Source organism: Pristiophorus japonicus, chromosome 9 (genome assembly GCF_044704955.1).
Source record: "Pristiophorus japonicus isolate sPriJap1 chromosome 9, sPriJap1.hap1, whole genome shotgun sequence".
Taxonomy (NCBI): Eukaryota; Metazoa; Chordata; class Chondrichthyes; family Pristiophoridae; genus Pristiophorus; species Pristiophorus japonicus.
The window spans coordinates 47,087,629-47,099,322 of NC_091985.1; the positions used below are offsets into that span (position 1 = coordinate 47,087,629).

Here is an 11,694-nt window from a genome sequence, read left to right on the forward strand (position 1 = left end):
TGTTATCTTGATTTATGCTGCTCTGGGAGTGCTGTTTATTTCTGTGTGGCCTTCTCCTTCAAATAAGTCCATCTCTCACTGCTGGACCTCCAGCATCTGATTGTTGAAGAAAAATAAGCCAACAGCACTTTAAGTGCTGCTAGCACTCAAATTCTGCCCTTGTAATTCCAACATTATTCCAGTATGTCATGTGCCACACCGGGTGCTGACGAAATATTGTCAGGAACTAACCTTGTATTATTGGTTTAGGTCAGCTCAGGGAGAGAAAATAAGAATTATGGGATGTTTGATTTTAGTTCATTGTCCTAAGTTTAGACTTATTTATCAATGGAACTTTAGATCGAGTTAAATTACAGAAACAGGCCATTCAGCCCAACTGGTCTATGCTGGCATTTATGCTCCAGATGAACCTCCTTCCACCCTATCAGCATAGCCTTCTATTCCTTGCTCCCTCATGGGCTTATCTGACTTCCCCATAAATGCACCTATGCTATTTGTCTCAACTATTCCTTGTGGTAGCAAATTCCACATACTTATCACTCACTGGATAAAAAAGTTTGCATTATCTTAACGACCTCTATCAGGTCAACCCCAGGTTATTCAGTTTTTCCTGATAGTTATAATATCTCAGTTCTGGTGTCATCCTTGTGAATCTTTTTTGCACCTTCTCCAGTGCCTCTATATCCTTTGTATAATATGGAGATCAGAACTATGCACAATACTCCAAGTGTGGTCTAACCAAGGTTATATACAAGTTTAAAATGACTCCTCTGCTTTTCCATTCTATCCATCTAGAAATGAACTTGGTTTACTTTTTTATTGCCTTATTAACCTGCATTGCTACTTTAGTGACTTGTGTATCTGTACTCTTCAGCTGCTCTTAACCCCTGCTCTGTTTTCTGTTTTGTAGCCAGTTTGCTATCCATTCTGTTACCTGTTTCCTGACTCCACATGCTCTGACCTTAGTTATGCCTTATTGAAGGCCTTTTGAAAATCCAAATCTATTACATCTACTACATCACCCTTGTCTATTCTTTCTGTTACTAGTGTCAACTATAAGAAACCCCTATTTTTCTTGAATCCTAAAGATTAGGTCTGACTATTTCTTAATAGAACTCCTAAATTGCAATATATTACACAGTAACAATTTATGAGTTTAATCAACAAAGAAACATTACATATACCTATTATATATTAAAAATGCTATGTGATTTGCAACATTCTCTTTGTGAATGTATTGGTTCCGTCTGGCAAAATCCATTGCAAAAGTTTCAACATTTGGATGTTGTACACTTATGCTTGTAGATAAAACTGTTGAAATGTGACCAGTCCTATCATGTAACATTAGCTGCATAATCAATGGATTAATGTTAGGATGAAGGGTAACAATCTGGTACATTACAACAGTGACTACACTTCAAAAGTACTTCATTGGCTGTAAAGTGCGTTGAGACATCTGGTGATCATGAAAGGTCCTATACAAATGCAAAATTGTCTTTCTTTTTACATTCAGTAATGTAAAAGAACAGGGAAAAATTAGTCCTCACCTCTGCTTAAAAGTGAAATGAAATACAGCTATTGCATAAATTTGACTTGCCCTCCTGGCCGAATGCATGTCGCAGGCTGGCTGTTCAAAAGTCCTAGAGTCCCTCAGAGTCCCTGACCAAAACAATTTATCTAGTTCCCCCCAAAATGCTTCTCATTTGCAATTTGCAATGTACAGATTTACTCTCTATCCCTCCCTTCTCTCACACCCCACCTCCACCACAGAGACTCTGTGTGCTACGTGTGGGACATGGAGCAGTGCATATACATGCTCGAAGGAAAATACTGTATTTTTTTTGTGCAACATTGTCATCTTACCATAAAAAACATCAGTTTGTATTTACAGTCTGTATACTCTATGAAGTGATGTTTAGAGATGGTGATGAAGTTGTTATACGTTTAGTTTCAGTGGAATTTATAGTTCTAAAAGCGAAATGTGCATCTCCAATTCCTTCACAGTAACCCTACCCCAAAAGCTTCCCATGATGAGAAACATTTTATCATTAGCAAATAAAGAAATATTGATAAATAGAAAATGCTGGAAATCTCAGCGGGTCAAGCAGCATCTGTGGTCTGACGAGGGATCATCGACCCGAAACGTTATCTCTTTCTCTCCACAGATGCTGCCTGACCTGCTGAGATTGTCAGCATTTTCTGTTTATATTCCAGATTCCAGCATTCGCAGTATTTTGCTTTTGTAACTATTTATAAAGCAAGTTGCCTTTGCATTAATTAAAAAATGTGTTTGTCAAGTAAATCACAAGTAAGGCACTGTCACAGATCAATAACCACACAGTAATGCAGTGCAGAGAATGCCTCCCAGATCAGAGGATGAGCAACACTTGGACGCAAAGCCCCGCCGCGTCACTCTCAACACCGCCCCCTCCCGTCCGCAAAGAAACTTTCGCCCTGCGAGCTGCCGGATGAGAGACGCGTTTCCATTGGGCGCCAGGAAGGGCAGGTTGTGTATGGCGGGCTGTGATTGGTTGCGGGCGGGGCGATGATGCCGGAGCCTCATTCCCATGCCCTCGCTCGGTGGCTGACTGGGCCCAGGGAGGAAGGCGGGGAAGCGGGGAAGCGAGAGACGGAGAATGGCAGCGGGTGGACGTGAGGGCGGCTGTGCGGGGCTTGTGTGAAATCCGGTGGCGGCCGCGTCGGAGGAGGAGAAGGCCGAGGGGCGGCGGACAAGGCCAGGAGCGGCGACTGATAGCATCAAAGGAGAGCGGCTGCGGGGGAGATTCACCGCCGGGCTCCGGCTCGCAGAGGCAGAGAGACGCGGATTATTATTGGCACCGGGAGAGAGAGAGAGAGAGAGAGCGGGCAGCGGTGTCGGCGGGCGCTTCAAACCAACCATTAAAATAAATATTTCTCCACATCCCGGTACCACACAGGAGGCTGAGGAGGGGAGGCCGGAAAAATAATAATAAAAAAATATATAAAATAATCATCCCACTAGCAGCAAACCCTCCAAAACCGCCTTCCGCAGGATGAACTCGGTCAGGGCAGCCAACAGGCGACCGAGGCGAGTATCGAGGCCGCGCCCCGTGCAGGAGAGAAACAACGCCGCGGGTAAGCGAGCCAGGGCTGGGGAAGGGCGGGCGGGGTGGGGGTCGAGCAGCTCATTTACAGGCCCTTATCCCTAGGGGCAATGGGAGAAAACGGGCCGCCCTCGGCCGGGCCGGGCCGGGCCTCCTCCTCTCGCCACCCCACCGTCATCTGTCGCACTCCCCACCGCTTGTAGAGCGACTGGAGAGACCGAGGGTCTCTCCCTCCCTCCTCCATTGCCGTTTAGGCCGCGCTTTGTTTGTGCTTTGCCATAATCCGGTGGTGGGAGCATGTTTGGTTTCTCACGCCCCCCCTTCTTTCTAGTGTGTACATTTTATATAAAATGGAGCCGGACGGATTGACACCTCCAGCAGCATTTTTTTTTTGGAGGCTCACTGTTTTAAAAAATGTGCGTTAACTTAATTTTTTTGGGGGAGGGGGCTTAAAATTTGTGCCTGAAATTGCACAGCCCCTGACTTGAAGGCTGCTGCAGTCTTCTCTCACTTTCTATCCTCACTGATTTTTTTTTCCCCCCCTTTCTCTTTAAATGGTCTCCCGGTGTCTGAATGTTTGCTGCGTAGTTGGATTGAAAGCGATCGTACCCCCGTGTCGAGGCTCCGGGATCAACCTGGCTCCAAGCCTCGACTGTCACGAAAAGTATCCGCTTGGTATTTGAAGTGAATTTCTTTAATTTCATTGTGTTTTTTTTAAAACGACAATTGGCTTGAAGTTTTCTTTTTAAAAGTTGCTCAGTTTTGCTTTTTGACAAGGCCCTATTAGCAAACCAAAAACAGACTTGTGGTGTTTCGTCATTGACCTCAAGAGCTATTGTATGCGCGTGTTACTATTTTTTTTATATTCGTATATTTATATAATTACTTATACATATATAACTGCATTTATGCATATGTATTTACAGAAAAGATCAAATTTGATTTTTTATAAAAAGCATCTTGTAAGTATCTTCCAAAATGATCGCAGCATTATCTAGTTGTTAATATGATTAGGATAACATTGTCAGGTCTATACTATGCTTGATATACACTTGTGTTGTAGTATGGAAGAAATATAGGCACCATAACCAGATTTGTTCACTGAACAACTGCTTGTAATGGCCACAAAAGGCTGATCATATGGTGTTGCTCATCAGATCTCAAAATGGTGTCAGGTTGGAAGTTGCAACATATATGCATAAAATGAACTAGTACCAATTGATGTTACTTCATCTGACTATAAAATGTTTAAATGCCCAAATTGTTTACATATTTTGACTTGCAGCTTCTGAATAGATTCTGTAGAATTTAAGACATTTCATACAGATATTCATGTGCAATATAATTTAATTTTTCAAAGGGTGAATATTTGAGTACTATCTCTAGATTTTGGTATGCACATCTGCCGCCCCAAATTTTGGAAAATTGTTTCATTGGAAACTAGTGTTTCTCAAACAAAGTTAAGATAAACAGTAAAACTTAATTGAACTTTTATTCTCTGACAATATCTTACCATTTTTGAAGACAATATAATTTTTTGTTTTCCACACAAGCAAATGACAAGTTGGGCAAAGGTTATGCAAATTGTTGAGGATTCATTGGATATAATTCAAGAGGGAGTTAGATATGGCCCTTACGACTAAGGGGATCAAGGGTTATGGAGAGAAAGCAGGAAAGGGGTACTGAGGGAATGATCAGCCATAATCTTATCGAATGGTGGTGCAGGCTCGAAGGTCCAAATGGTCTACTCCACCTATTTTCTATGTTTCTGTTTTTTTTTCTAGTGCTGTCAAACTAAATTAACGCACTCAGATACTGACTTGATATATTAATGCATTGTGTAAAGGACATATAGTCAAGGAATTTTTGTTTATATAACAAGTAATAGGGAGTATGTGTAACACATTTTGGCTATCACAAGGCAAAAAAGCATGAATGGCTAATTATGTCGAGCACCCCACATGGCTCAGCAAGTTTATCCAGTGAGCAGTACACATCACGGCAAAGTTATATCCTACATCTATACTGAGTTAGTTGATCTCCATTAAAAAAATAAATCAAGACTTGCATTTATATAGTGCCTTTCACGACCTCAGGATGTCTGAAAGCACTTTACAGCCAATGAAGTACTTTTTCGAAGTGCAGTCACTGTTGCAATGTAGATAACCAGGGGGCAGTGCTGTGTGGCGGGGTCAGGTTGGTGGAGGACTTTTGTCTTACGGATGTTTAGTGTAAGGCATCAAAATCCACGGCGCGGCCTTGGATAACATGGAGCATTTTCCATACCTTGGGAGCCTACTATCCGCAAGGGCAGACATCGACGATGATGTCCAACAGCGTGCCGGCGCAGCCATCGGTCGCCTGAGGAAAAGTGTGTTTGAAGACCAGGACCTCCCATTTGGCACCAAGCATATGGTCTACCTGCCCTCCTATATGGCTCAGAGACGTGGACTGTATACAGTCGACACCTCAAAGCGCTGGAGAAATACCACCAGTGCTGCCTCCGCAAGATCCTGCAAATCCACTGGAAGGATAGACGCACCAACGTCCGTGTTCTCGTTCAGGCCAGCATCAAAGCACTGACCACACTCAACCAGCTCCGTTGGGCGGGCCACATCATCCGCATGCCCGACATGAGACTCCCAAAGCAAATGCTCTACTCGGAACCCCTACAGGACAAGCGAGCCCCAGGTGGGCAGAGGAAACGTTTCAAGGACCCCCTCAAAGCCTCCTTGATAAAGTGCAACATCCCCACCGGCACCTGGGAATCCCTGGCCCAAGACTGCCCTAAGTGGAGGAAGAGTATCTGGGAGGGTGCTGAGCACCTCTAGTTTCGTCGCCGAGAGCATGCAGAAATCAAACGCAGATAGCGGAAGGAGCGTGCGGCAAACCAGACTCCCCACCCACCCTTTCCTTCAGAGACTCTAATTCCTGTATTGGACTGTACAGTCACCTGAGAACTCACTTTGAGTGGAAGCAAGTCTTCCTCGATTTCGAGGGACTGTCTATGATGATGATGATCTAGGTAACAACAGCCAACTTGCGCACAACAAGCTCCCACATACAGCAATGTGATAATGGACAGATAATCTGTTGTTGTCATGTTGATTGAGGAATAGCTATTGGCCAGGACACTGGGAATAACTCTCCTGTTCTTCGATTTACATCCATCTGAGAGCAGACAGAACCTCCGTTTAATGTCTTATCCTAAATAGCACCTCCGACAATGCAGCACTCCCTTCTGACTCGGAGGCGCAAGTGTTACCAATTGAGCCATGGCTGACACCATTGGGGCCGAAGCAGGTGTGCTGTAATTGGCTTTATTCTCCTGCAGAAAAATGGAGTGGGGTTTCTATTTGTGATCCACTATCTAACACTGCTCTGGAATTGTGTGTGATAACAGGCTTGGCTCTGGCTGTGATGCTGTCTGTGGATGAGTAGCCTGCTGACACTAAGTGAAGGTTCATGTATGAATAATGTAATGGCAGTTTAGTTGGAAGTATCATCTGTGGGACAGTATCAGCAAGAAATCAGTGGCTTCAGAAGGGGAGAAAATTAGTTGGGGTAAATTTACAAAAAAACTCCAGGCAGGAGAGCAACACTTGAATGGTCTGTTGACATGCATCAACGCCAGAATGTGCTGCTGCCATGAACAGTGAAATGTGATTCTCATTAGCATACTTAACATTATTTACAATTTGCTGTGTTTAGCTATTTTTGCTGGTGGTCTGGCATGACAGATAATGATTGACAGACTGCTCCAATGATAAAATTGTGTAATTTTACATATACTGGAAGGTGAATGGATTTTTGGAAATTTATAAATGATCAGTTTGCTTGCACAGCAAATGGAAAAATCCCATTGGTTAAATATTACTGAACTTCATTGAGCAGTACAAGCTAGTCAGTGCTTGGTTCATTTAGTCCTTGATCTGTAAGGGTTAGGAATACTTCGACTTTGTAAAGAAGGCTCTCAACTTGGATTGAATCCAGATTCAATAAAATATTTTTTTCAGTTTCCAAGATTTACTATTTTCCCTTCCTCTAATTTATTTGTGTTCTTCATCCTAATGTAAGAGGACAGTGCATGAGGAAAGTCAGCTAGCATGGGGGCTAGGAAGGGACATTATGTGATCATCAGTTCAGTGGAAATGAGGTCAAGGGAACAGGAGGGTGGGTTTCGTGGACAAGATGAGCTCAGAGCGCAGAAGGGTAGATGCGAGAAATACAGGACAGAAAAAGGTTTGGGGCTAATGCAGGGGGAGATTTGGCTTGGAAAAAAGGAGGGACGGGGAAGCAGCAGACACAGCTGAGTGGACGGACTCCATCTTAGTGATAAAAAAGTGCATGAGCTCCTCACATTTGTTGGCGGAGGAGGTGGGTGAGGGGTTTAAAGAAATGGTTGGTAGTAGAAAAATGTTGCCAGAGATTATCGTGGGTCTCCAGTATGATCCTGAAATAATTGGCTGAGACCCGATAGAATCATTGCAGCACAGTAGGAGGGCATTCGGCCCGTCAAGTCGGTGCCAGCTCTCGGCAAGAGTGCTTAAGCTAGTCCCAATTCCTCGCCCTTTCTCCGTAGCCCTGCGTTTTTTTTCCTTCAGGTACTTGGCTAATTCCCTTTTGAAAGCCACAATTCTGCCTCAACCACCCTTTCAGGCAGTGCTTGATGTGGTCCAGCCAGTTCTGGAGTTGAATGGCTAAACCAGTTGTGTGGCAGACATGCGCAAGTCTATGCCCATTGGACTTGAGTGAGTAAAGTTGGAGCCATACCAGAGAGAGCAACCAGGGTGGGAGAGAGTCAAAGATTTGCTGGGTCTAGGGCAAAGATGGAGGTGAGGGAGTGGTTGAGCAGATCAACAGTTGTAGAGGTTGTAAATGTAGAGCCAAAGACTCGGCAATTGTAAGTTTGAAAGTGTAGATTAAAGTCATGTTTTTTTTTAATTCCAGGGATGGATGCAAAAGGCAGTGGGTTTGGAAGGGGGTAAGGAGGATGCGGGTGGTGAGGGATATAAGGGTGGTCAGAGATGGCTGTCTGTGAACGACTGGAGGCCATGGGAGATGGCATGGTTTGAGGGATAGCCATGAATGAATATGGACAGGAGAGTTGAAATGGAGGAAGAGATATAGGGACGACAGGAGATCAGTGAATTCAAAAGAGAGAGGGGAAGCTGAGCTGAAGATTCAAATCATAGAGGCGGAGGAGTTCGGTGTTACGAAAGGAGGGAGGCTATCTTAGTAACAAACTTGGGGGGGGGGAGGGGTGGGGTGGGGGGGGAGGGGCGTGGTGGTAGAATTAAAAGGAGAGGCAAGAGGCGTGGAACAAAGTGAGGTGCTTGAAGGAGACTATACAAGAGTTCAAGTCTGAGGTCCGATGGTGGGGATGAAGTTGAGTTGTAGACCAGACAGAATCTGCTTGGAGAATTCAAGAAGTAGTCTTCGGGTTCGGAGACAATTGTGAAAATGGAGTTGGTCCAGGAGATGTTTGAGGGGGAAGAGTAAAAGAGCATTTAGCTGAAGTTCTGTAATGCACAGCGAGGCATCAAGCAGCTGTTTAATATCCTTGTTACAAAGTCCATATTCCCCCCCCCCACCAAATAAAAAGGGGAATGGTTGACCTCAAAGGGAAGCAGCAGAGGAAGCTAAAAACCGATGTTCTTAATCTGAACAAAGTTGTCCATGAGCTCTTCACATTTGGGGAGGCTGTGAGTAAAAAGACTTAAGGCGATTGTTCGTGGTGGAGAAGAAAAGTCAGAGGTTACTTTTGCTCTTGAAGATGATCTTGGAGTAATGGACGATTTTGGCAGGAGAGAGTAAGGGCAAATAGCATTTAATGTGCTCCAGTCAGATCTGGTAATTGATAACCCAGTTGTATGGTGGATATGGTGAAGTCTGCACTCCTTGCATTTGAGACAGTGAAGATGGGGGCCATACCAGGTGAAATTACCAGGGTTGGAGAGATTAAGGGTATTACTGGAGACAAGGCATCAAAGGTGGAGATGATGGAGTGGCTGGACACATCAATGGCTGCAGAAGTATCGGGGAGGTGGGGGTGGTTGTTGCAGGGTGGAAATAGAAGGGCAATGGATAGACAGCTTGAAAGTGCAATTATAAGTGACTTCGGGTTGAGTTTTTTCTCCAGAGACAAATGCAAAAGGGTTTTGATATGAGGTGGAATTGTTTACACTGGCAGTAGGGTCTGTACCCTTAATGTAATTGGAAAAAGAACCAGAGGGAAGATGAGAATTTTTTTAACGCAACGTAACCTGTAACATACAGCCTGAAAGAGTGACGGAACCAGATTTAATAGTAACTTTCAAAAAAGAACTGTGAATATTTGAAAAGGAAAACATTGCAGGGCTACGGGAATAGAGCAAGGGACTAATTGGGTAGCTCTTTCAAAGAGTAGGCATGATAGGTCGAATGGCCTCCATTACTCTATGAAGTGGGGTTGGAAGGGACTAGGGGATGTACTGGTGAGAGATACAGGAAGTGGTCTTGTCTGCGATCGAGGCCATGATAGAGAGGCCACAAGAGCTGCCAAGGTGAGGGGGGTGGCTGTGTATATGGGTAGGAGAGATTTAGTGAGGACAGGAGGGCAATGAAATCCGAATGAGGGCAAGGTGAGAGTTTATATCACTTGTACATCACACTTAATTTTTAATGGCATTTTAAGTACAAATATATGAAATTACAGATTCCATATTGGATGTATTCCATAGAAAATATTGCATTCTTGTGGTATCAATATAGCTAGTGGCCTAACTATGCAAGTCGACCAGTTCAGTTGCATTATTGGGCCCAAGTTTCGGGACGCGCCTAAAACAGCGCAGCCCGGACCTGGACGCCCGTTTTTCGCACCAGAAAGTGCGCCTAAAAAAAAAACGTCCCTATTCTCCGGCTCCCTGCAGGTCTTCTGCAGCCGGGCGCAGCGCAGCACGAGCTGTTGGGTGCGGAGCCAGGTCCCTGCGCCGAAAATAGTGCCGGGACCTCTGCACACACGCGCTAACCCCCCCCGGGACCTCCGCGACGACACCCCCCCCCCCCCCCCCCCCCCGAGACCTGACGCCGCCTACCTGTAAATCTCGCCCGAGGTCTTGGGCCCGGCCGTTCAGCCTCCTTCCCTCCCTCCCTCCCCCCTTCTCTCCCTCCCTCCCCCCTCTCTCCTTCCCTCCCCCCTCTCTCCTTCCCTCCCCCTCTCTCCTTCCCTCCCCCCTTCTCTCCTTCCCTCCCCCCTCTCTCCTTCCTCCCCCCTCTCTCCTTCCCTCCCCCCTCTCTCCTTCCCTCCCCCCTCTCTCCTTCCCTCCCCCCTCTCTCCTTCCCTCCCCCCTCTCTCCTTCCCTCCCCCCTCTCTCCTTCCCTCCCCCCTCTCTCCTTCCCTCCCCCCTCTCTCCTTCCCTCCCCCCTCTCTCCTTCCCTCCCCCCTCTCTCCTTCCCTCCCCCCTCTCTCCTTCCCTCCCCCCTCTCTCCTTCCCTCCCCCCTCTCTCCTTCCCTCCCCCCTCTCTCCTTCCCTCCCCCCTCTCTCCTTCCCTCCCCCCTCTCCCTTCCCTCCCCCCTCTCTCCTTCCCTCCCCCCTCTCTCCTTCCCTCCCCCCCTCTCTCCTTCCCTCCCCCCTCTCTCCTTCCCTCCCCCCTCTCTCCTTCCCTCCCCCTCTCTCCTTCCCTCCCCCCTCTCTCCTTCCCTCCCCCCTCTCTCCTTCCCTCCCCCCCTCTCTCCTTCCCTCCCCCCTCTCTCCTTCCCTCCCCCTCTCTCCTTCCCTCCCCCTCTCTCCTTCCCTCCCCCCTCTCTCCTTCCCTCCCCCCTCTCTCCTTCCCTCCCCCCTCCTCCTTCCCTCCCCCCTCTCTCCTTCCCTCCCCCCTCTCTCCTTCCCTCCCCCCTCTCTCCTTCCCTCCCCCTCTCTCCTTCCCTCCCCCCTCTCTCCTTCCCTCCCCCCTCTCTCCTTCCCTCCCCCCTCTCTCCTTCCTCCCCCTCTCTCCTTCCCTCCCCCTCTCTCTTCCTCCCCCTCTCTCCTTCCCTCCCCCCTCTCTCCTTCCCTCCCCCCTCTCTCCTTCCTCCCCCCTCTCTCCTTCCCTCCCCCTCTCTCCTTCCCTCCCCCCTCTCTCCTTCCCTCCCCCCTCTCTCCTTCCCTCCCCCCCTCTCCTTCCCTCCCCCCTCTCTCCTTCCTCCCCCTCTCTCTCCCTCCCCCCTCTCTCCTTCCCTCCCCCTCTCTCCTTCCCTCCCCCCTCTCTCCTTCCCTCCCCCCTCTCTCCTTCCCTCCCCCCTCTCCTTCCTCCTCCCTCCCCCCTCTCTCCTTCCCTCCCCCCTCTCTCCTTCCCTCCCCCCTCTCTCCTTCCCTCCCCCCTCTCTCCTTCCCTCCCCCCTCTCTCCTTCCCTCCCCCCTCTCTCCTTCCCTCCCCCTCTCTCCCTTCCCTCCCCCCTCTCTCCTTCCCTCCCCCCTCTCTCCTTCCCTCCCCCCTCTCTCCTTCCCTCCCCCCTCTCTCCTTCCCTCCCCCCTCTCTCCTTCCTGTCCCTCCCCCTCTCTCCTTCCCTCCCCCCTCTCTCCTTCCCTCCCCCCTCTCTCCTTCCCCCTCCCCCCCCCTCTCTCCTTCCCCCCCTCTCTCCTTCCCTCCC

At 47.8% G+C, this 11,694-nt stretch overlaps 1 protein-coding gene across 4 annotated transcripts in view; it reads left to right on the forward strand.

Moving 5' to 3' along the window:
* Nucleotides 1-2,589: 2,589 nt before the first annotated feature.
* fbxo11b (F-box protein 11b) overlaps nucleotides 2,590-11,694 on the forward strand; it is a 138,464-nt gene continuing 129,359 nt past the window's right edge. For 2 of the 4 annotated variants that reach the window (XM_070889320.1, XM_070889321.1), the window contains exons 1-2: nucleotides 2,590-3,114; nucleotides 3,672-3,758. In XM_070889320.1, coding sequence (XP_070745421.1) covers nucleotides 3,033-3,114; nucleotides 3,672-3,758 — 169 coding nt within the window. In that variant the 5' untranslated portion in view covers nucleotides 2,590-3,032. Of the gene's footprint in view, nucleotides 3,115-3,671; nucleotides 3,759-3,832; nucleotides 3,921-11,694 lie in introns of those variants that run through there. The other 2 variants (XM_070889322.1, XM_070889324.1) reach the window with 2 other exon arrangements.